Raw genomic sequence first — 26,118 nt, 5'->3', positions numbered from 1 at the left:
TGATATGACCAACAAGGGGTTAATATCCAAATATGTAAACAGCTCATACAACTCAGTATCAAAAAAACAATAATCCAGTCAGAAAATCTGCAGAAGACTTGAATAGACATTTTTTCCAAAGAAGACATACGGGTGGATAACAGGCACATGAAAAGATGCTCAACATTGCTAATTATTAGAGAAATACAAATCAAAACCACAATTAGGTATCACCTCAGACCTGTCAGAATGGCTGTCATCAAAAAGTCTACAAACAACAAATGTTGGAGAGGATGTGGAGAAAACGGAACACTTGTACACTTGGTGGAATGTAAATTGGTGCTGCCACTGTGGAAGAGATTCCTTAAAAAACTAAAAATAGAACTACCATATGATCCAGCAATCCCACTCCTAGGTATATATCCAGAAAAAATTAAAACACTAATTTGAAAAGATACATGCTTCCCAATGTTCAGAGTAGCACTATGTACAATAGCTAAGACATGGAAGCAGTCTAAGTGCCCATCAACAGGTGACTGGATAAATAAGAGGTGGTATGTGTGTGTGTGTGTGTGTCTGTATGTGTATATATATATATATATATATATGTATAATGCAATATTACTCAGCCATAAAAAAGAATGAAATACTGCCATTTGCAGCAATGTGGATGGACCTAGAGAAAATGTTATTTATGCTTAGTGAAATAAGTTACAGAAGAGAAATACTACATGATATCACTTATATGTGGAATCTAAAAACTAATAAAATGAATTTATATACAAAATAGAAACAGACTCACAGATATAGAAAACAAACTGTGGTGACCAAAGTGGGGAGGAAGCAGGGAGGGACAAATTAGGGATATGGGATTAACAAATACAAATTACTATATATAAAATAGATAAGCAACAAGGCTATACTTGGGAGTTATACCCATTATCTTGTAATAATCTATAATGGAATAGCACAGGGAATTATACTCATTATCTTATAACAACCTATTCTGGAATATAATCTGCAAAAATACTGAATCACTGTGCTGTACACCTGAAACTAACACAATATTATAAATCAACTATACTTCAATAAAAGAGGGGGAATTTGGTAGTACTTATATATTTCTTGATGAAAAAAAAACCCAGTAAAACCACTATAAATGTGGCAGAGCTTATAGCATTGTAAGGATATTTTATTTCATTTCCTATACAAGAAACCTCCTTTAAGGAATAAAGTAAAAAAGAAAACCACCATCTGGATTTTCCTATAGGTTTGTGGTGATTATTAGTGCAAGAAAATGTAAAAATACCTGGAAAGAATCCCTGTATGTTACATGTCATCAAGTGAAATGTTTGAAAATAGTGACTCAGGGCATGGAAAATCTATTTCCTTAATTAAAAACAATTATTTTAATTAGTGTAAAGTCATATGTGAAAGTTCTAAAAATTATTTATAATTCATAACATACTGAACATACTCATTAAGATACCTAATTCTTTAAGTCTTATAAGGAATGAGGCCATTTCCTTTAGCTGTAGGTCATTATTCATAGACAAGTAGGCAAAATAACAACAGAGAATATTTGTCAAGAGTATATAGTGTTTTTATGTTCTACAAAAAAATTTTATGTTCAATATTCAAATATTTTCTGATTTTAATAAAATACATTTTTATAACTGAACTCCTTCCAATATTAAAGATAACTCAGTACTTTTTGTACTTAAGGGGTGAGATATAGGCCTTCTGGATAAATGACTACATTTTGGTCTAATTTTCCCCATACAATTATTATACCTCTTAGACAAACTAAGCTTAGCTGTACCCCGATTGACAATAAGATTTAAATCTTCTGGAAGCAAAGTATTTGGTCTCGTGTTGTCCTCTCTTATTTTATTACCAAGAGTCTTCTTTGAATTGTGGTTAACACATTTACAGTCTTTGTTTATCTTCTGGCTTTGACTGGCATGGTGTTTTTTACTGATACATGGGTTTTCCGCTCCAGTTGGATATATAATATTCTTGTGATCAATAGAAGGAAAAAACGTTTGAGATGATATTTTTCCAAAGGATCCAGTGGGTAAATCTCGGAGATAGCTGGGGAAATGTTGGCTAATTTTATATTCATAGATTGATTTTCTTGAATTTGAATCATCTACTTTGACAGAATACAGATCATCTATTGTTATATTCTGATAAGTATCTATTGGACTTTGAGGTGTATTCAACTTTTCAGAATTATGCTGAGGTATGATAGGTAAAATTCCAAGTCCATTTTGTTTTAATACTAATCCAGTACCAGGAATAAAAAGTTCTGGTTCTTCCTGTTTTGACAGATGAATGATGTTTGTGTGTGAAACAGATTGATGTGCATGTCCATTCACTGCTCTATCTTTCCAGATTAAAGGGTTATATATAACTTGTCCATCAATAGGGCATGAATTGCACTTGTGGAGTAACCAACTGTCAATACATTTCCTATGAAACTTAAAAAAAAGTTATAAGTTAATCAGAGATATATTATCTTGTTTATAATGTATACTATCTATGTAAAATTTCCCCACTTTCATTACTGTGTTACTTTTAACCCTGTTTCATAATATTGGAAGGTAATAAAATTCATCAAGTTTTATGGAAATATTTTGAAGTTCTCTTAAAAATGTAATTGGTTAGAGACTGATCTTCATTTTCCATATTAAAATGAAAAGCCTTCTATGGATGTCATTTTTTCAATTTCATTAAAAACTCACTACTTATTCAAGCCATTAATTTCACTGTTGCTTTCTAATGAATGAAAATTATTAAGTAATAAAAATGTCATAGCCAACTAGAGTTGAAAATTGATATGATGATGGTAAGACATAATGTGACAAATCACCTTTTGGGAAGAAAACAAATTTTCAGTCATTATAAGTAAGGGTGACTCTAAAGCTATAAAAGTTTATTTATTAAAACAACTTCATCTCAGAAAAAACCTGGTTACCACTACATAGTGATTCAGCAACTTTATACTTTGATTCCAGTAAGTTCATTTGAAATAATAATAAACTATGTCAAATTAAGCATTTCTGTTTCATCTAAAGAATCATAAAATTAACATTAAAAAGTTAGTATTCTATAAGCCTTTTCCTTTTACAGGTAACTAAAGTAGATAAAAGAATCTAACTTAAAGTGCCATTTTATCTTTCCGCAATAGTTTATACAGAAATGAATCCTAATTAATAGGAATCCATCCTTGGGGGGGCAGAACTGCCTTCTCAATAGTCTCTGCTCTAGCTTTCTGCACACACTGTTCAATTTGAACATCTCTGCTCATAATTCAACTAAAAAGTAAAAGGAGAGACTTAAATTGCCACTTCATTTGTGAAAACTGGCCCTACAGGGAAAGTCAAACTAAAATGATGTGACTTCTACCTTGTGAGTACATGGTAGCAATCTTGTATGCTGACCAGGACAAAATGCCTTCAAACAAAGTCGACACTGGTAGCCTGGAGCAAGCAGCTTACTATTCTTTGTGATCAGTAAGAGAGGCAGTGACCTTACCACGTGTTTTGGTGTGTAAACTTGGCTAAATGAGAATAAACAGAGAGACATGAATGGTCATATGTGATCATAGATAAGGAAGTAATCAATAAATAGTACAGGTAATAACCTCCAAATAAATAATGCAAATGAACCCAGTGCCTTCTAGAACTGAAGATAATAAATCTCGTACATTATAAAGTTACAAAATCTATTGTATTGATCTTGAACAAGATGGATCCAACTTCAACATCAACTTCATAAGGAACAAAATTTAATTTAGTCATTTCAAATAAAAATACTAACCTGAATTTTTTTGATTTGCACTTTTTAACATCAGTGAAACCAGAACATAATTTTGAGAACCATATACTCAAATTATTTCAGACTGAGCCAACACACAGGCTTGTGTTTAGAAAAATACAACCCAATTCACTCTGTCATCTGGTAGGAAGTAAGATGCGTGGTAAACCATATTAAATATTCCAGGCTACTATTATAAACTGGTAGGTCATAATCTATGAGGAGACTTATTTCACTTGGGGTATATGCTTATTAATTCTGTATTGTTAGACCATGTTAATGAACTCTAAAGATACAAAGCCCATTTTTCTACCAAAAGTACCAACAAACATAACTAAGATTACACAATGTAAATTTGATGCCACTAGCAACTGATAAAACACATAAAACAAATATTTAAAAACAAAATCTTGGTTAAAAGGTTAGATGCATTCCTATTATTCAAAAGTCATTCAGAATAAAGCTCAAATATATTCTTTAGACAACTTTATACTTCTCATTACTCTTCAGATAAACTTTCATAATGCTACAAAAATTGCTTTTACCAAGGTCATTTAATTGTCAACTAAAAAAATCTGTGTGTTTCTATTATTTCAGGTTGTTAATCACTTTTTTAAAAAAATCTTGAAACTCTCTCCTTTTATTTATTCCATTTTCTCTGCCTAGAATGTCCTTCTACCCCTAATATTCTCTTATCTCCCCCTACAATATCTCCTAAACCATTAGTTATACAATTTATCATTCTAATAGGTTGAAGTGTGATACCCAGCCAGGGCCAAGGGAAATGGAGATGGAGAGCCTTTGTATAGGCTCCTTTCATACCCACAAAGCATTTTATGCTCCACAAGAGTTGTGGTCTCTGAAGTTTGTGGAGCACCCACAGGGCATGGGTTAGATATCCACTGGGTTGGATAGAAATCTATCTATCTATCTACTATATATATGTGGGATAGAAATACATATATACACACATATATATGTATAAACAAGCACAATTTTTGTTTGGTTAATTCATTGAAATGGTCCTTTAAAAAATATTTCAATTTAATCCCATCCTATTAAAATGAGCTTTGTATATATTTTATAGTGTACCTAATATGTTAATTATACACGGTACGTTTAATTTTCTTTAATTGATACCAAGTATGGCAAAAGGTCTGGACGACTGTCCACTAGTCAGGGTTTTGACATACAACCAATCCCCTTAGCACTCTCCTTCCCTGGGGGTGGAATAGAGGGCAATAAGGAAAGAAAGACTTCCTTCCCATAGAGGTCATTTACTTCAAAGCAAATCTCAAAGCTCCCTGTATTTTTTCTTTACATAACATATATCAGTTTTAATTTTACATTTATTTAGATGATCACTTAATTGCTGAGGAAACTAGATATCCCTAATACCTAGTACAATCTCTGGTAGAATTAATAATAATAATAGACAGCATTATTTGAATATTTACTGTGTGTATTAATTCATTTCATATGCACAACATTACTATGAGACTGGTTTTATAATTATCCCCATTTTAAAGATAAAAATGTGGCAAGGAGATGTGAAGTAACTAGCCCAAAAGTTGCATAGCCAACTTATGGTTGTACTAGGATTGGATTTAAGCATTCTGACTCCAGAGCCTTGCTCTTCACTTGAATACTATGTCACCTAGTATATATAAGTACTCAATACATATTTATTGAATAAAGAAATGAATAAAACTGATCTGAACTGAAAAATTGTTTAAATATCCTAAGAAATATAAATTTCACTGAGAATCTCACCCTTGCTTTTCTCGAAAATGTGGCATCTTTTCTATCTCATTTTTAATATCTATATATTTTACAGTTTCATCTGATCTTTTTTCCAACAATCTCCATTTTTGATTTCTCTTCTGTAATAGGTAAAAGGTGAATGTTACTTTGTAAATTGTGGAAGCTTTTATCTTGTGCATTAAATCAGTAGGCTGTGTATCAATAACATAATAATGTAAATAAAGACTCATCATTTTAAAAGATAGCTTTTTAACACATTAAAGAATTTGCAAATTATTAGTGAGTCTAATATACTGTTGCACAGCTACTATAACATTACTTTTTAAGGTAAAAATATTTATCTATTAATCAATAATGGTAATTGTGGATGTTTTATCTTGTGTAGTAAATAGAAGGTAGCATTATTATTCAGCATCAGGAGATACTTATTTACTTGTTAGATTCAAATGATAGCAATAAAATTCCATGATGTAAGAAATTTTAAAACCGTAAATGGTTGTCAGTAGCATTTTAAGTCATTTTGTAGTGTTGAGGTCTTTTTTTAAAATGAATTTTCAAGCTTGATGGCTGTAATTTCTGTCCTTAAGATTTATGTATATCATTACATATTTGTTATTGTATTAGATTTTATAAATTACCAATGTAAAAACTGATTGCCTATAAATCCTTATGAAAAAGAGTTCTCCAAAAATTATGGTCTTTGGTTTTTATTCAAACACAGTCAGCTCTATTCCAGAGAGTTACCTATTCTTAGATTTTACTTAGATTTACAGTAGGAAAATACAAACACTATATGAAATTCAAGATGGATACTGTACCTCACGAAATGTAAATGAGTGAGAAAGATGGCAGCAGCTATCAAAACAATCCTGGCATAAGTGATATTCTATACATTTGGTACACCTAAAAATGCAAAACACCAAAACATACAAGAAAAAATCCAATTATTTTGATTGTTTTTGGTGAAAAATTCTGGCCAAGATTTCCTGGGAACTATGCAGATATGACAAGGCCCATCTTAAATCTCACCCCATATTAGCTTCCTGTTGCTACTGAAACAAATTACAACAAATTTAGCAGCTTAAACAACACTTTATTATCTTACGGTTTTGTACGTCAGAAGTCTGACATGGGTCTCAATGGGTTTAAAATCAAGGGGTCCACAGAATGGCATTTCTTTTTGGAGGCTACAGAGATCTGTTTCTTTGCCCTTTCTTCTAGAGGCTGCCCACATTCCTTAGCTTAGCTTGTGGCACTTTCCTCCAACTTCAAAGCAAGCAATGCAGCATCTCTCTGTGCCTTTCTTCCATATTCACATATCCCTTTGACTCTCTTCTTTGCTGCCTCTTCCACTTTTAAGAACTCTTGTGATTATACACTGAGCCCAGGCAATCCAAGATAACCTCCTTATTTCAAGGTCAGGTGATTAGCAACCTGAATTTCATCTGCAACCTTAATCCCCCTACAACATGTAACCTAACATACAGGTTCTGGGCATGGGGATGTGGATATATTTGGGAGGGCATTATTTTGCCTACCACATATCCCTACCATGATGTCTCCCTGGAATGCTTTATCTCTCATTTATCTCTTTTTCTAAGTTCCTTTAGGATGTACAGCCTATTGGACATTCTATCATTTGATTACCCAGTGTTTTCCTATTATTTCATGAATGCTAGAGTTATACTTAGCAGAATACTTCTTGAAAACAGGAATTGCACTATATTCCTTCTCTGTCCTCACAAAATAGAAAAAGGTATATGTATAAAAAGTTTGCAATAAAAATCATTGATATACTAAAAAACTTCATTTTCCACAAAGCTCAATCTACACATGTATCACTTATAAAAATTTTGCCACAAGCAGAGAATTTTAATTTACTTTCAGCAATATTCACCAAAAATAACATTTCAAGCAAATAAAGTTATTTTCTTACTCAAGTTATCAAAGAATTAGAAGACTATTTCCAAGAGAAATCTGGGAAAATATATCCTTCAGACATCTTAGAAGCAGCAAGTATTAATTTATTCATTATTATTGTTTATACATACAGGGAAGATTCTTAATAATTAACATCAACCAATCAAAGCAATGGTGCAGTTTATTCAATACATCAAATTGTGCTGGGCTTCAAAAAGTTAAGTATCTCTATATTTTAATATATATATATGATAGTTTTGGAATTAATTTCTTAAAAGGTAAGTAGCTATATTATGAAACTTTAATGAAGAGGAACTGAAAAGCTTTCTAGTTTACCTTATAATCCTACTCAAACCATTACTAAAACTACCAGAAATAGTTTTTTCAGGCTAACGGCTGAAATGCTAGCATTTGAGGGAGTGGCAGGAGATATGGATGTGAATAATTGTGAGCCAAATGCGTAGAGAAGTTATTCTGAAAGGAGAGTGCAGAGCAGCAGGCAGGAAGCAGAACAGTGGAGAATGCCTGTATTGAGGGGTAGTAGGAAGAATCACCCTTGGGGACAGAAAGCAGTCAGAGGGACAGAGGAGAGCACTGTCATTAACAAAATACTTAAAAGCAAGATTTGAGATAATTTACCAAAGCCACCCACGCATTAACAATTTGAGGAATACATCACTATAAAAACTGAAAATTTTACACCGTGGCTTTCACCTGTCTTTGTCATCCCCAGCTGTTCCTCCCAACCCACCTTTCCACACGTTACCTTAGCCCCTTATTGTTCTTACCCACCCCTTTTGAAAAAATTCAGATTGCCCCAAAAATGGCTGCTAATGCCAAATATCAAGCCTTTCCTTTTTCTAGAACTCTCTTTAACCAACATTCCTGAAACTAGCTGAACACCTCCTGCTAAACTTTATAAAAATTCTGCCCTTCTTCCTCAAGTGAGCTTTCTCAGGCTTGCTGTTTTCAATAAAGACTTTTGCTAATGGTGCTCTAGTTGATTTACTTCTATGTGACACATTGAGAAAACAAAGGAGAAAGGTATCATTCACCTTTGGGGGTGATTAAAAACAGCTTTATGGTTTTATGAGAGGGTTTTAAAAATATTAATTAGACTCATCATAATGTAATTCCAGGAAGACTGAAAAGTAAACTGATGCATTTTAGAAAAAATTTTAACAAAGACTGAAGCAAAATATTTTCTCCTTAACATAGTTAAGATTTCAATTAAGAAAGCACAACATCCCAAGCATAGCAATTAATTGATGTTTTATTGTGGAATTGTGGGAAAGTTTGAGGAATACTCAAAAAGTAATGAAAATTTCTTTCTCTAATAAGTATCTTGTTGTTGTTAAGGTGTAAGATGTGAAAGAAAACAAAACATGTATCATTGCAGTTTGGAGTTGGGGAACTCCAGTTCAGTTGATCTAGTCAATATCCCTCTGGCTCAGTCCTAGGAGTTTTTGGCAATGACCTCATTGGTGGTTCAAAGAAAGTTACAGGGGGTGAGAGGTCTATCTAGCAGGGCTCTGAGCTTGGAAACTCATTTAGGTCAAACTACAAAGCCTGTTCAGAGCTTCCAAGAAAGGATGCTACTTCAGACTCTCAATCTAGACTGGAATGCAAAGCCAATACTCTGTGTGAGTAAAGAAAATAAAACAACTGAAATTCTTAAGGTACTGGGCTGACACAGATCACTAGTCTGAAAATCCTAAATAAGTAGCCATCTTTAAGGCAAACACACTATATAAAGGGGGAAACGAAGAAGGCTAAATGACTAGTACTCTAATGTTCAAAGTTTCCTAAAATTAAAAAAAAAGTTAGACTACAAATTTATAATATTACTGATTGATACTTACTTATAACACTTCCCCTCAACTGGAAACTGTCGACAGTTATTACAGGGAATTCCAAGGTGTTTGTCTAGTCGCTCTTTCTCAGCTGTAGCCACAAGTTTGCTAGAGTTTTTGAATTCCTCTAAAATAAGTTTTAATGGTGCAAAGTCTTTCCTACACAAGGGACATTTCAACATGGAAGTGTGTGATATCTTATCCTGATAATTAGCTAAGATCTTCATGCATTTTATATGAACACTATTGCCACAGCCAAACCTGTTAGAAATAAAATCCAAGTTTACCATTTGTATACAGCAAAGTTTTATATATATATATATATATATATATATATATATATATGTTTTCTGTGCTACCATCTTTATTTCCTATAAAAATAGATTCTGAACTGATTATCCAGATATAGCTTGATTACACACATAAACACTATTTTATCTATCTAATCTAATCTATCATATTTAATTTAGTACATCAGAATTCCAAACAAAATCTTTCCCATTTCAATGAAATGGTGGTAAAAGATTTTGCATCATTATAATATTTTTCATTTTTAAAGTGAGAATGCATATAGTCTTAACAAAAAGGAAAAGTATAACAATAATTATTATTTTTAAATAAAAAGCATCATTGAGAGCAGGGGTGTCACCTTATTTTTCTAGAAATCACACAATATGAATGTGGTTGTACCCAATAAATATCTGCTGAGAGAAATAATATTCTGGGAAATAGTAACTTTCAAATATGCCAAAGAAGCAGCTATGTGAAAAAAATACAATGTGGATGAAAATTTTGGTAAATAATCAGGAAAAAAAAAGAATTGTAAAGTTCAATACCAAATGGTTGCCCAAATTTTCCAAGTCCAAATTTACAGTGCCTTTGAAGCATAGTTAAGTACAATATTCTCAATAAACATTTATGTATGTGATATTTTGAATTATTTAGTTTTAAAGATAAAATTTAGAAAAGCCAAAGAGAATTTTTATCATTTTAAAGTAAAATAATCTTCAGTTTCAGAAAAACTGTTTGTAACTACTCTAAGCCGTGGCATTTATTCATGTGCATAAAACAGAAACATGAAAATTATCTACTTTAATAACTTAAAGTGAAAAAGTAAATAAAGTGGAGTTATTTTTTAACTTTCACCCTTTAAAATGTAGCCCAGAAATATTTAGAGTTAGAACAGGACCTCTCACAACATGTTAGGAAATAAAAGGTGGCCAATTAAGTATAATTGTTTAAATATGTATTATTTTTCAATCAACATGTTTCATAACATATTACAAATATATTAAATTAGAATTTTTTCATAAGTTTATAGAATCCAAAGAAAAATCATGTCACCTGCAAAAGGTGACAGGAACCTTTTTCTCTAAAAGTACTTCTTGACAAATAGAGCATATATCATCTGAACTAATTTCCTTCTGTTTAATGTAACCATCTTCTTCAATCTGTGCATTTTCATTGTTCCTTCCTTGTTGGGGAGTTTGAACTCGATGTATCCCTCGAAGCAAGTCACTGATTTCTCTTTCCACAAGACCTAACTGCAAAGCAGCTAACGATAAATTCCAAAGTATTAAAATTCAGTGGCAAATTGGAGACAAAGAAACAACTTAGGCAGAAAATTAGCATTTTTTTCCCAAATATCAGAAAGTTTGGTTGAATTATTACACTGACATTTACCACTTATTGTATTCCTTTCAGAGCCAAAAGGTCAGAAAAGAGTCATTTATAAAAAGAATAGAAGTTATCTCTTGTTTTCCTGTTACTGAAAAGAGTCAGTGTAACCAGTGCATTATAAAGGTTTCAGATTAATTATAAGACAGTGTTCCTCCTTGGATTGGTGCTATAATCATCTCTTACATTTTGATCTGTTCTCTTGTTCATAAACAAATATTTATCATCATACAGGAGTATTAAAAGAAATGGGCATAAATACAGAAAGGAGAAGAGAGATTCGAGTGGTTAGTGTAATTAACATTTGTTAGATGAATAAATTAGTAAACAGATAATGAGAGAGCAAGACACAGTTGCGCCTATTTTCCTTAGTTTTACGTCTCTACAAGTGTCTCGGTAGCCACATTCTTCATAGATTTGGTCAGTATTCCTCAGGACAATCTGTTAGGAACTATATTGCCTATACATTTGGGATACACAGTCTTTGAATTCTGAATTTTCTCCATCCTGCTGTCCTTCTAAGAAATGGTATACTAAGTGCGTATAGTTTTGATCCAGGCATCTTAGATTCCCTTTTTCTCTGGCCCATCCCCATGCCCCTCCTCTTTCCCTCTTCTTAACATAATTTAAATGCCAGTTGTTATTGGTCCCCTTGAGTTCTATTCATTTTATATATTCTTTAATACATAGAGATTAAAAAATCATTTGCAAGATAGTGAAAAGCTCCGTTTTCCCTAAAAAGATTACCAATTAAACATTAACAATACTGAAAACATCACAGTTACATTTCAATACAGAAATCTGTTCCTTGTCTGAGGTGGCATGGCAGGTGGAATGTGGGAGGATATCATACTTTAATTAACCATTACTTTGGAGGATGAGGGCTATTTGTCACAGAGACACTGCAAAATCTGCTCCCTAAAAAAATGAGGAGGAAAATGAAGAACAAAAGATTGTGCTTTGGGGGATAAAGATTCTCTAGAGCAGCAGAAATACTGAAACATAAAATTTCATAAGAGGAGTTGGCTATAAACTGTTCTTTGTGGCATAACATGAATTGGAGAATAAAAGGGAGAAACAAACTCTTCTGAAATTAATTTGGAAAAATTAATGTATGAGACTATAAAATAATATTCTTTCATAAAGGAGAGCAAGACAGCTAACCTTATCAGATATCATAATGTATTATAAAAAAACAAAACTCACTATAAAAATTATGAAACAAGGATGAAAAGCACTATTTAATAGCTGTTATTGAGATAACTAGGTAGAAATATGGAGAAAATTTAATTACTTCAAACTAAATACCAACCTCCAATTTATATCAATACAACTACACATGGATGCTATAAAGAAGAATAAAAATAAAATAGAAAAGCTAGCAGAAAAAAAAAATCTCTAAAATACTATGGAAGATAGACAACTTTCAAAGTATCAAAACAATATACATGAAAAGTAAAAATGGTCAGATTTAGCAACACACAAAAATCCATATACATAAAACAAAATTTAATGAAACCATATAAAAAAGAATTATGACATCAGAAAAACATTTGCAAAGAGGGGTAATCCCTATATTTAGGAAGAGTGTGTAGTTTTATCCCAATAAATAAATAGCCAAAGTTTAATTTACACATGTAGTACAAATATTAAAGTCAACAGATGTTCAATTTCATTAATATCAAAAGAAAAGTGAGTTAAAATCAAAATGAGGTGCAGACACAGAATAAATCTAAATAAAAGGTAATAAATAAATAGAATGTTACCTCTTGTTTGCCTTATGTTATTTTCTCTTTTTATTTGAAAAAGTTATTTCAGGGCATTTTAGATTCTAAGGGTATGTTAGATGTATGGAAGAATGAAAACTATTTTCTTACTTAATTTACTAGGAATGAATAGATTACTATGAACTTTGTATCTGTTATTTTTTCCCACTTTGTGTGACTTAGTCTTTTTTTCTAATATTATAGAAATATTAGCTTTTCAAAATATTTCCATGTATCTTTATTTTCTTTGGAGACTTAAATATGCTGTTAATGTCTTCCATTTTATGCTTAAGTAATATGGTTAAATATGCCTAAAACATGAATCCAAAAAGCAAAGCTAGCAGAAAATTGATATATTGCTGAAATCATAAATCAGCAAAAATATTGCTATAAAGCAATACCTATGGGTGACAGACATAAAAATATTAATACTTAAAAAAAGGAAAAAAAACTCGAACTCACAGATACAGAGAACAAACAGATTGATGGTTGCCAGATGTTGGGTCAGGGGACGGCTAGGAGGTAGGAGAAATGGCTGAAGGTGGTCAAAAGGTACAGACTTCCACTTATAAAATAAGTAAGTCATGGGGACATAATGTACAGCATGGTGACTATAGTTAATAGTACTCTGCTGCATATTTGAAGTTTGCTAAAAGAATAAATCTTAAAAATTCTCATCTCAAGAAAAAAGAATTGTAACTATGTGTGGTAATGGATGTTAACTGGATTGTGTTGATCATTTTGCAATATATACTTACACTGAATCATTATGTTGTACACCCAAAACTAATATAAAGTCATATGTCTATTATATCTCAGTAAAAAATAATAGTTTTACTGCAAGATCCAGTTAATGAGACTTCAGGCTACAGAAATAATTGAGAGGAGAAAAAGTTTCATTTACAAAGAATATAACAGGTAGTCAGAAGTAAATTAAACACCTCAAATGGAAGAATGTTAAATAAATTATGATATACCATACACTAACATGGTATATCATAGTTTATTTAACATTCACTGATGACTTGAATGAGAGAGACTACATAGCACTGAAATAAAGTAACAGTGTGTGACAAAAGCAGAACACAGAATTCCCACAGACTATTAGGTATACATAAATACAAGGTCAAAAAAGAAAATAGAAAATAAAAAGTTTATTATATCTTTGTGGTGGGGATTTAAAAAATTTTCCTAAAATGCAGTTTTTATTTTATCCATAAATATTTAATTGAGAAAAGGACAAGATGGCATTTACTAGACGTTGTATTTAGGAAAAACCATTAGGTAATAAAGCTAGGTTTTACTGGGAAGCATTTGTTGGGTGATGGAAAATAATATTCAGTGTTCAAAAACTGATATCTTTATAAAAAATTCCTATGTAATCATCTTTATAGGTCTTCAAAAATAAAAGAGAGTCTCAGGTTTCTTGTATGCAACACTAGGGCACAAATAATTGTTTCCAGATTTGTTTTAGAAAAGAATCTATGAATGATGTTCAAAATGCTTCTGCTTCACTACCTTCTTCTCCACACTTATGTACATACTTTACATAATATTATTGAATAATTGTTTATAGCTTTCTTTGAATTACTTTAATTTTCAAACTTTCATTTAAATGATAAATTTCAACATTATTGAGACTTATACTTTCTTTGAATATTTGTGCACAAAGGATTTCCTCAGTGTTGAGTAGCTAAAACGTCTTTTAACTATGAGGTATAAAAAATATTTTATTTTAGTAGGAAATGTAATTTTTCAAAATTAATATATAGGATCAAATTTAAACAAAAAATTTCCTACTAAATTTCCTAATAAAATAGGGATATTTATAATAAGAATAAGATGTGGTTTCTGCCTTCAAGAGCACAAAGGATAATATGATATAAAGTATTAGATTGATCCATATGAAATTGCTATTTTTGTAGATGAAAAAATATTGGCAATTCATATGATTCAATTTATTTAAAAAATCACCTAGTTGAATTCCTGACTAATATGCAGTACAATAAATATTTGTTGAATGTAATTGGGTAGAGCTGCACTGTTCAATATGGTAGCCATCAGCCATATGTGGCTACTGAGCACCTGAAATGTGGATAGTGTGACTGAAAATTGAATTTTAAATTTTGTCTTATTTAAATTTAAATGGAAAACTGATAATCTATAGTTTCTGGAAAATTTATGTTTATAACAATTTGTGTATTATATGAATTTATTTTTCAACTGAATATTTTACGATGTCTAAATGCAGATCAAGTATTTCCAATGAAAATATAGTGTCTGAGGTGAGATGCATTGTAAATGTAAAATACACACTAGATTTTGAAGGCAGTATGAAAAAACATTAAAATAACATAATTTTTATATTGATTACATGCTGACATGATATTTTGATGTACTGGGTTAAATTAAAATGTTATTAAAACTAACTTTCCTGTTTATTTTTACTTTCTATAATATGTTACCAGAAAATTACATATGTGGTTCACATCATATTTCTGTTGGGTAGCCCTAGTATAGAAGCTTGTGAAAATGATATGGAAAATAGTGTAGATAATAACTAAGACTTTGAAGAGGATGTGACCATTTAACTTCAGGTGTATACAATGGAGAAATAGAGAAGAAAACAATATCCATGAACTCATCCAACCTAATTATTGTGTATGAAGGGATTGGGAGAGAGGAAGAAGTAGAGTAGGTGACATTTCAGAAAGAACCTTTTGTCTACAATGTGAAGGAGAAAGCAACAAAGTGCAGATGCTGGAAACAGAGGCTACAAAGAACAGTACTAAGGGCTGATGATGGTTGAACAAAGGTAAGAATGAGGATGGGGAAGTAAAATCACTGTTGAGAAGTAGGTAGGATGTAACATAAACAGGATTTGTTTATGAGAGAAGAGGATGAGAAAGGAAAAACAAGGAGAATGCCAAGGTTTCTAGCTTTGGAGACTAAAGAAAAAGGAAAGCCAATATGTGAGATAGGGAATACAACAGGAGAGCACATATCGGGGGGAATTTACTATTCCAAATGCCTGTGGGACCTCCAAAATTGTGGTGCTCAGAAGGCAGCTGGAAATACTGGTCTGCTGATAAGATGTGGAAATCACTGTTATAGAGGTAACAGGTGGAGACAGAAAATATGAGATGTTTCTAAGAAAATGGGTAGAGAGAAGAATACAAAAGAAAAATCCCTGTGAAACACTAATATTAATTTATTATCTAGTAGGACTTTTAAATGTCAACTGTGCTTGTACTTATATAATAGTTGCCTAAACAGAACTAATAACCTGAATTGAAAAAAAATTGAAAACTGATTATCACTTTAATTCTTTATGAATATTATAAACATTTATTAATAAATGTTAAATGCCTTTGCAGTTCTTAGATGAATCTAGTATAGGTTAAATAAATCTTTGCAGGAAACATTTCCATAATGATAGCATCTTAATTATAAAATGTATAAATCGAAATAACCTGTGATAGAATTATTTTTCTTTCTCTTTTATTTTTGAGGACTCTAGAATTTAATTTTAAATTAAATTTCAAATTGAAAATTATAAAAAATGTCATATGCCTGACTTTAAACTCAATGTAGGTACTGACATAAAAACTATTTAACTGTAAAATACATATATTTTTTGCATAAAAACTTGTCAGTAAACATTTTTAAATGAAATTATGTATCATGTCAACTATTTGTGACCTGAAAAATTACATTTGTCATTTTTCTCATAATTAAAATAAATTTAGATACAGAAACTACTGTAAATTCTTGCTTAGAATTCATGAGGGAAAGTTTTTCTACTGAAAACCTGGCCATTATTTCACCTCATTTTTTATTAAGTGCTTTTTAATGTGAAATGGCATATAAAGTTACATTTTTTTGGTAAATAGGAAGAAAAATGTTCCAACTGTCTTAAATGTAACAAACTGTGTTACAGTTTTCAGACTGTCTGGACAATAACTATCTAAATTTAGAATATGTCTAAATAAACAATTATTAAATTTGTTAAATTCAAATTAGTAAAAACACACAAATGCAACTTACATTCATGATTCCTTGGAAGCCTGAATTTTTTCAACAAGACCCTAATATTCAGAAGTAGAAAAACAAAATAAAACATTTATTTCTGACATAACCTCAAAAGGTATTATTAATTTTAGAATACGAATGGCATTACAGAATTTATATTGCTGAAAGTATTAGGGATAAACTTAAAATTCTCATCAGTTTTCTGTTACAAGAGTCGTTAAATTTTTGTTTTAAAATAAGCATATGTGTAAAAAGTATGATACATGGAAACCAAAGACATTTGCAGTAAAGAGATTTGTCGGAGAGAGTCCATGTATTTCTTTATGACATAGAGTAGCTCACAAAGAGAGGTTAGTGAGGGAATCTATTCGCAGCACTCTTTTTAAACTTCCCTGAAAGTTTCTTACTCTTAGATATGGAGGAATTTTCTGGATAGAGTAACAAATGACTGTTTTCCTATACATACCACTTTAACGTATGATAGAAAAATACTTTCAAATATCACCAATTAAAATGGAATATGACTTTTTAAAAAAAGTGGTAAATATATATTAAATTCTTACTTAAATATATTAAATATACCTTAGTATGTTAAATACTTGGATTATATTTCCATTAAGTTTATGGTAAATATACTGTAAAAAATAAGTTACATTACATAAAAATCAGAACAGAATGCCCTTGCTCTGAGGAAGCTGGCATAAAATAAAAATGGAAAAAACCTATTTTATGTATAATAATAAAACCAAATTGCAAATTTTGAAGGGACCATATTTTATATTTTTATGCTAACTACAGCAAATAACTTGTGTTAGTAAATGCTCAATAAAAACTGATCAAAATAACAAAAAACTTGGTAAATAAAAGCATTAAAAATAACAGCTATATGTTATATACTGTTTTCTAACCTATAAAGAAAAGCATTAGAAATATGATACACACTTTTCTTAATTTCTTGTTTGATTTTTTCTCTTAAAATATCAATTACAAACTTTCTATAATAATATAATTAGTGATTTGTTGGTATAAGTATAGTAGGTAAACAAATGAGTTGATGTGGGTTTAAATTACATGGAAGGAATTTTTTTGTTTTTCATTTCTGGGATCACCTACAAACAGGATCTGACTCTAGAGGAAAAATTTTAGATTTGACAGAAGTAATCTTCAGCAGAGTCCTATTTTAATCTTAAAAGATTCAGAGTCAAATGCTTATTGAAAAGGAAAATAGTAAAATTTAAAAATATCATAATGAACCATGCAATTATCATCAGTGATGTGAACAGGGGAGATTTTTTGTTTTATTGTTACATTCACCTTTGTACATAATGAAAATCTAAACATTGATTTTTTTTCTTATTAAAAACAATAACATTCCAAACATATAGAGGTGGTAGTATGCTTACCTCACTTTAATTTTTAAACCTCACTTAATTTTTAAACCTCACTTAATTTTTAAACCTCACTTAATTTGGGGAATGAAATAAAATATCCAAAACAATATTGACAAGCTACAACCATTTTACCTTTAAGTTCTCCCAACACCAAATTTCTTTAATCTTGCAGTACTCAAGCCATGAAAAAGGCAAAACATGTAATATACCAAGATGTTCCTTTGTGGAAGATCTTCATTACAATGTCACTTACCAGCATATATGCTTACAAAGTTCCCCTCCTTTCAGAAATATGGAACAATTACAAACATGAGGATTTCCTAGAGAAACCTTCAAAAGAAAAATGGAAAAATGCATACTTAAAAAAAAGTTCCAGTTTTTAGAGTTATAGAGTAAAATTAATAGATAATTGGATTAAAAGAGATTTCAAGAGATATTTTAGTTTAGGTGACTCCAAAAGGTTGAACATAGTCTACTGGAACATCTTAATTCTTGACACAAGTCTAATTTTTCACTTCCTTATTCTTTGCCTTGTTCAACAAATTGCATTGTCAGCTACGACTGTTTTTAAGAGACCTACCTTCAGGCAAGTGAAAAGAAATCTAATTTTAAAAACTTGAAAAAAAATCTATAAATTTTTAACTGAAAGGAAATTCTACTTTGCAATGGAGCTAAAGACCTTTTGTAAAGTAGTTCTTCTGGGGTTTTTGTTTTGTGCGTTTCAATTGGTGAGTTTACTTTATTTAATTTTATTCAAGAAAACTAATTTTATTCACCAAGTCTATACTGGCTTAAACTATTTATTAAATGCCCTAAGGGTTATAAAGTGAAAAAAGGACGTCTGACATACGCAGCATGACACTAAATTAAAAATTTTCAAGTCAACTCCAGGGAGGTAGAGTGGTGGCTGACTTTTGAGTGGTGAGAGTAGGATATGCAAATATGAAATATCTGTGGTCTTTCAGCAAAATTAAAAAGAATTTTTATTCATTAAGACATTTCCAAGGAATCACCATTTAAGCCATACTTTAAAAGGGTCTTGTTATAGCTTCAGACTGACTAAAAAGTAAAGAAAACCTGATTTTATTTATTTAGCAAATATATACGGCTTGTAAACAGATTGTACGATTTTCATTTCGTTTGAGTTACAGGGTTAGTGACTGCTAACGGATCTGAGAACGCACGTAAATGCAAACCATATATTCAGATAAAATGTCTCCCGTTTTTAAGTCCAGAGATCAAAGGCCATAATCTCAGGAGAGGTGGATGCAATTTGGAGTCCTAACCTCCAATAATGGAACTTTTCTAACAAATACTGTTTCAATCTGCAATGTGCACATATTTAGAGTCTGGAACACTCGCGGGTGGGGTTCGGCAGCAAGTGGCTACATACAAGGTGGGCCTGGGGGTACCGCGCGGGTCGGCCTGGCAGGGAGCCGAGGCGGGTTGTGGGGGGTAGTTACTCGGAAATCCCTGTTTTCCGGCTCTTCCTCTCTCAGTAGAAAGGAGGTGGGGCCCATCTCTCGTAGAAGGTAGATGCTGCTGCTCAGCGCCTGGTCTTGTTGCCAGTTGAGGCGGTCGCTAAAGTGTCTTCGCCTTTCAGAGGCCTTACAGCTTCCGCGACGCATCTTGTCTGGGTAGGGGCGAAGGCAGCCCCTCCGCTTTCTGAGTCGCCCGCCGGTCTCCATGACAACCGCGTGCCCGCCGGTTGCCTTGGAGACGGCGGTTGAGTCGCAGTGTCCCAGAGTGCCTTGCGCGGAGGTTTGTTTCCGCAGCTCACCCCCGCTTCCACTCCTTCCTGAAGCAACAATCCTGACTGTAGAGTGTTTCTAATACCCAACTGGCTGATTTAAAAGCTGGTGGCCAAAGTCATCGCTGTCAAATCTCTCGCGTTCCTTCTGCTGGTTCCCCGCAGGCGGGGGCTTGTGAATTCTGTGTTAGGATAGTCGCACAACCCCCCGGTTACAGTTTGGGCTCTGGATGCTGAAATGATCCTGTGATGATTCGTCATTTTTATCCGAAAGAGTGACTGTTGACATTCAACAGTGTTCCAAAAACATTTTCCGATTGCGTACTAGGTGCATAATCTGAATGAAGCGCTGGGGGAAGATCAATGATGTGGAAGACAGGATTTTAACCTGGGAAGTTAGACTCTTAAGTAGGGATGTGTGTGTTGGTGGGGGGATGGTCTTTAAACGAGGGGAGCATCTTTAAGTTGCATGTTTGTGTAGGGATGGGTGTTTGGGGTGGGGTGCGGAATCCATTGCCTCTATGCCCTCTAAATTTACAAATCCCAATTTAAGGAATAAGCTATGCAATGTTGACTCAATAGTTCAAATTGTCTATGAGCTTTGTTACTACGTTCTAGGGGGAGAGCTGTAATACAGTATGAGTCAAGTAAAGAAGCCATATTACTGGAATATCTCTTTCAGAAATTGAAATCAGGAAATAGCCAATTGGTGGCGAAAATATAAAGATGGGGGATATTTGTCCCATTTTATCATGGGAGGAACTCACAACTAGATTATGTCAAGTGCAGGAAGGAGAAAATGGCCAAAGGCCCCAGTATGAAAGAAGATGATGGAAATGGCAGCTTTCACATGTGAGACATCTGGATAAACAGCATCTAATCCTAGGTCTAAGGTTTTAACTTAACTAAATTTTATCTCTACTCTCCTATTTTTACTAATAACAACTAATGTACGTACTACCATACTGCCACTTTACCATCAATTTAATGGTGCTAGATGTTAAACTTTATGCATTAAGAAAAAACTTCATATTGAAACCAAAAGAACTTATAAATTGAATTAACTTAGTTTATTTATTAATACTTATAATTTTAAAAACTCCAAATAAATGACAATCTACACTTTCTAAATGAGAAGGTGAGTAAGGTTTCAGAGTGAAGGCACTTTATTCAACCACCATTTCCCTCTCTCTCCATATACACACATATATATTCATATATATTACATATATTATGTATATAGTTATTTAAGAATTACCTTGAAGGGAACTTTAAGAAACAAACAATAGCAAATAATTGTTCAAATTATTTTTGTAAATAAGTAAATTGTTTTACTTATTATAATTAGGTAATAATACTTGATACACGTGTAACTGATAAACAGCATTCTCAAAAGATTGCATCTTTAAGACACAATTGTCATTATGTCAACTGAATATAGGTTCATAAATTCTATTTTGGGGAATGATAAAAGTAACAGTATTCATACTTTTATGGAAATTAAAAAGAGAAAGCACAGGTTGCTAGACAGAACTTTAGCTATAAGACATTTGTTTTTGTATCTCTGTTAAGACTTTAAAAACATTTTTATAGCCAGGTGACTATCCCATATGTTTGCTTCATCTCTTAAGAGTGTGTGACAGGGGTAATATTTTGCAAATATTTAAGGGAATTGTTCCCCTCCAAGTTCCATTTTGAAGCATAATGCCCTAGGAAAGAGGGAAGTGGTTAGTGCTACAAAGTCATTGATAAGCTTTGAATTACATGAACTAAGTTTTAGGCCCTTTAGCAATACAATTTGGTTATAAAAGACAGGAATTAAAAATTATTATAGCTACAGATTAAGATATAAAAAACTGGGCTTAGAGTATTAGGCCTGGGAATTGTATGAAAGAGAATGCCCTGAGGGGTTGGGAAGAAGAATAACAGAAGTCAGTGGAAAAAGTCAGCTGCCACTCTCAACATGGGTGGGTATGTGTGTGTTGCGGTAAGAGTGGGAGTAGGTGGAGGGATGGATTGAAACAATGAGCTGGGTTTGGGAAGACTGAGAACATCTAGGGTGTGTGTGTGTGTGTGTGTGTGTGTGTGTGTGTAGTAGTAGTAGTAGTATGCTTACTTCTGAAATAGTGTTAGGGAGGTACAGGCTAGTAGGAAACTTGAGTTTCTAGTTTAGTGCCCTAAAACACGATAAGCAATATGCAGAGGTGCCAGTGGAAGACAGATAAATGAACTGGAGGTAATGCCCTGGTTCTCAAGGGGTAAAGATATATAATGAATATAGGAATTTGTGTTTACCCCTAGAGAATGGTCACAAAAGAAGGGCAGAATACTAGTGGATACAAAGAGGGTGCAGAACTCAATGACTTCAAGACTGGAAGCAAATAGAACCAAGGACTCTAGTTGGAGGAACCAACATGATACCTTCCATTAAAAAAAAAAAATCCAATAGGTCCAGAACAACTCAGTGATTACCAACAGGTGATCAACAGTGGCCACACTGCACAAGTGACCAGCAAGAATCCAGGGGACATTGTATGGATTCAAGGTCTCCATCTTTCATCATCAGACACAAGGTTACATAAGCTTCACTTTCCTCAAACACTCATATACATTTGTGGAGAGAAATAGGTGATGGGTAGAAAACTGAAATGCTAAACATTTTATCCTTAATAGTGACCAAAGTAGCCTTAACATTCCTCTCACCTTGACTAAACTTCAGACAGATTTCTTCTGGACTTTAAGTCCCTGACCTCCCTTTTCTTAGAGCATTTACTTTAGAAAACTTTCATTTGTAAATTCTTTCACTGCCCCTTTGAGATGCAGATTTTCTCACAGAATCTTGCCAGTTTTACAACCTAGTAATATCTTTCTCAAGAACATGCTAGCCATCCCTTTGAAATAGAATCAAGAAAGATATTGCTCCTATCTCCCAGTTTTTGTGGCAGCATGGAGGCTAACTTTGATAATCACCAAATAGCAAACATAAATGGTCTAATCGCAGTGACCAATCTTATCCTTAAGGTCCTCCAGTACTTTCCAACTAGCTCACCAAAGGATTCAAAACCTTTTGTTCCGGTATAGTTGAGCTCAATCTCTCTCCCCTGCTGTAATGTCTTGAATAGACTTCTTTGCCTGTTTACTCTGCCAGTGCAATTTTTCTTTGGCAATATATACCATTTATCTAAAAAGACTTTATTAAATCAGACTAAATGAGTTTATGAAGTTATGCTTCCCCCCCCATTAGGGGAGTAGTGGCTAGCAAGTGATTGGATCATTTATAGAGAGAACATACTTCAATATTTTGCACATCCAAGTCTAATATAAATTTGTAACCAACTATGAGTGTGATTGATACTATTAAGATGCAAAACTGAGTAGTTAATGTCAGATCCTTTTCAATCTGAAGAGCTTATGAAAATAAAAAAATAAAAAAGGTTTCAACCTCTGATATTAAAGTGAACTAGAGAGGGCTGAGATAGGCAGAGTTTTAAGAATGACCCCAATGACCTTTGTCCTTGCATAATTCCCTCTCTTGTGAATATGTCATGTTATATGGCAAAAGAGATTTTGCACGTGTAATTAAGGTTACTAATCAGTTGACTGGGTTAATAAAAAGGAGATAATTTGGGTCATCCTAATCTAATCTCACAAATCCTTTAAAAGCAGAATTTTCTTTGTCTGGTGGCAGAAGGAGAGGCCAGGATTAAAACATGATTCTCTTGTTGGCCTTGAAGATGGAGGGGGCCATGTGATAAAGCAGTGGTGATGGTGGTGGTGGTGGGGGCTCTGGAAGAAAACAGCAACCTCTGACAAACAGCCAGAAAGGAAATGGTGACCTTAGACTTATAGCAACAAAGAACTGGGTTTTGCCAGCAAGCTTAATGAGGTTGAAATCAGATTCTTCCCCAGAGCTTCCAGATAAGACTACAGCCTAGCTGATACCTTGATTTTGGCCTTGTAATATCCTGAGCTGAGAACGTAGTCAGGCCTGCCTCAACTTCTGACCTATAGACCTGTAAACTAATAAATGGGTGGTGCTTTAAGCCACTAAGTTTGTGGTCATTTTTAACACAGTAATAGAAAATGAACTGGCAAATTTCAACAAACTGCCAGGATATATATGGATGGAAGGTACTGACTGGTGAAAAGGGGGATAAGTGAAGGTATGAACATGGAACAGTTTACTCCTTGTTATCTGCCAGCATTGGGTTTGACAATAGAATCACTCTGGCTGATTCTAAGTATAAAGAAATTTATTATAGCATATAAGTTAGCTTACAGAATATTTAGAAAGGCTACAGAATCAAGGTATGATCCCACTCTAAAGTGAGGCACTCAGGAAAACTGTCCACTCCATGAGATTTTTCCTTTGGAAATCCCTCCCAGTCACTCTAGAAGTTAAGGATTAGATATCAGTACTTCCACTATTATTGCTACAGAAAAACCAAAGGACTTTTTAACTGTGATTGCTAGTTGGGCTGGGTGGTCTCAAAAGCTTCTCTTCTGCCTTTCAAGTCTTGGCAGAAGCTAGTCATGTCTTTACAATCTAGAGGCCAAAAGAAAAAAAAAATCTCAGAAATATGGAAAGGGGGTATTAACAAATTGGAGAGCTACCAAAATGGGTAAGAGGAGAGAGATAAAAATGGTTTGGCCAGTCAAAAGTAACACTCAGAGAATAAGAAAGAGCTTTTCAGTATTAAAAATGATTGTCAAATAAAAAGTTCAATAGAAGTTTTGAAAGATGAAGTCAATAATCCAGAATATAAAGCAGAAAGGAAGCAAGATGATAAATATTAAAAAGAAAGAAAGAAAGAGGATTAATGTAAGATGGACAAATTCAGACTATTAAGATTTCCAAAGGGTAGAATGAAGGTGAGGAAATTATCAAAGATTTACTAAAAGGTATTTCCTAAAACAAAGGGGGAGAACTTACCTTCAAATGGAAAGACCTTATCAAGTGAGTCTCTGCTTTTTTGTTACCAAATAAGGTAACTTTTTTGTACGTAAAATGAGGCTCTTCATTAACTTAGTGGTTGTCGAGATATAGAAGAAAGAATGGGTCTCAAGCATAGAATCAAAATGCCTTAGAAACCAATGAGATATGGATGATAGCAAGAGGGAAGAGTCAAAGATGAGTCTCAAACCCTTGGGAGAGATAACACAGAAGAAAGAGTTGGGCAGAAAGATCTTGAGTCCAGATTTAAACATGTCAAGTACAGGTTTAAACATGTTAAGATTGTAGTGCCTGTGGGACATTCAATGAAGATGCATATTAAAAAGTTGGATACATTAGTTTGGACTCATCTTAATGCAATATTCTTTTTTCCCCCAGAAATAAGACTTAATTGTCATGAAACATTTTTATGTTGAATTATTTATAACTAAGGATTTTGACAATGATTTGATCTGCAAATTGACATAGTAAGAGTACATCAAACTAATATAGCAACATACCATTATTAATTAAGCTTTCATTCTTTTAAAATAATCATATTATTTTAATACATACTATTTGACCTTCCGTACTTTGAGCACAGAATTGTAATTCATAAAACTTGAATATTTTATTCACTTGATAGTATATTTCTTACTATAAGTCAATAAATTATAACCCTTTTTTATACAGGAGTCCTTTGTGAAATTTTTTGTTAGTGTGAGCTAGTTGCCAAAGGACTGAGCAATTCTGAGCCACCAATAAAATTATGTTTCTAGAGGCACAAACTTGAGGAATCAGTCATGAGCTTATGATGCCTCCAAGGTGATTCAGGTGTGGACGTGGACAGCTGGACTCTGTAAATATCATCTTTAGTTCTGTTGCACTGAAACACGTATAAACTGATATCTGTAATATATTTTGGTTTTCCTTCTCAGGGCCCTAAGTGGCAAAAAAAAAAAAAAAAAAAAAAATCTACTAGCTGAATAGAATGCAAGGTTGCTGCTTGATAAATGAAACATATGACTCTCACTAAGCTACCTTCCAAAACCCCAGTGACGTTATAGTAAAGGAACGTTTTAAAAGGAATGAACCCACAAGTACAAAAGGATGAGAGTGGACACGGCAGCAACATAATTTTGGAAAGTGGTAGCTGCCATAGCCAGCTGGTGATAGCTGTATATTGAACCTGTGCTGCAAAAAGTGAGAACCAGTCCAGTTTACCTTGAAG

The 26,118-nt window shown here is 32.9% G+C and overlaps 1 protein-coding gene across 1 annotated transcript; it reads right to left on the bottom strand.

The window, feature by feature from the left end:
- Positions 1 to 1,500: 1,500 nt before the first annotated feature.
- Positions 1,501 to 19,879, bottom strand: ZSWIM2 (zinc finger SWIM-type containing 2). The gene is made up of 9 exons (XM_022568272.2): positions 19,668 to 19,879; positions 18,458 to 18,534; positions 16,829 to 16,869; positions 10,683 to 10,893; positions 9,348 to 9,599; positions 6,384 to 6,468; positions 5,575 to 5,684; positions 3,391 to 3,544; positions 1,501 to 2,462 (listed from the first exon to the last, which is right to left on the bottom strand). Exons 1-9 carry the CDS (start codon positions 19,830 to 19,832, stop codon positions 1,650 to 1,652), a joined length of 1,908 nt encoding a protein of 635 aa, XP_022423980.1. The 5' UTR covers positions 19,833 to 19,879; the 3' UTR covers positions 1,501 to 1,649.
- Positions 19,880 to 26,118: the final 6,239 nt, after the last annotated feature.

The sequence above is a fragment of the Delphinapterus leucas genome, chromosome 8 (assembly GCF_059928025.1).
Source record: "Delphinapterus leucas isolate spDelLeu-1000000601 "Yukka" chromosome 8, BTC_Dleu_Yukka2, whole genome shotgun sequence".
Classification (NCBI taxonomy): Eukaryota; Metazoa; Chordata; class Mammalia; order Artiodactyla; family Monodontidae; genus Delphinapterus; species Delphinapterus leucas.
This window is presented reverse-complemented; position numbering and strand designations above follow the sequence as displayed.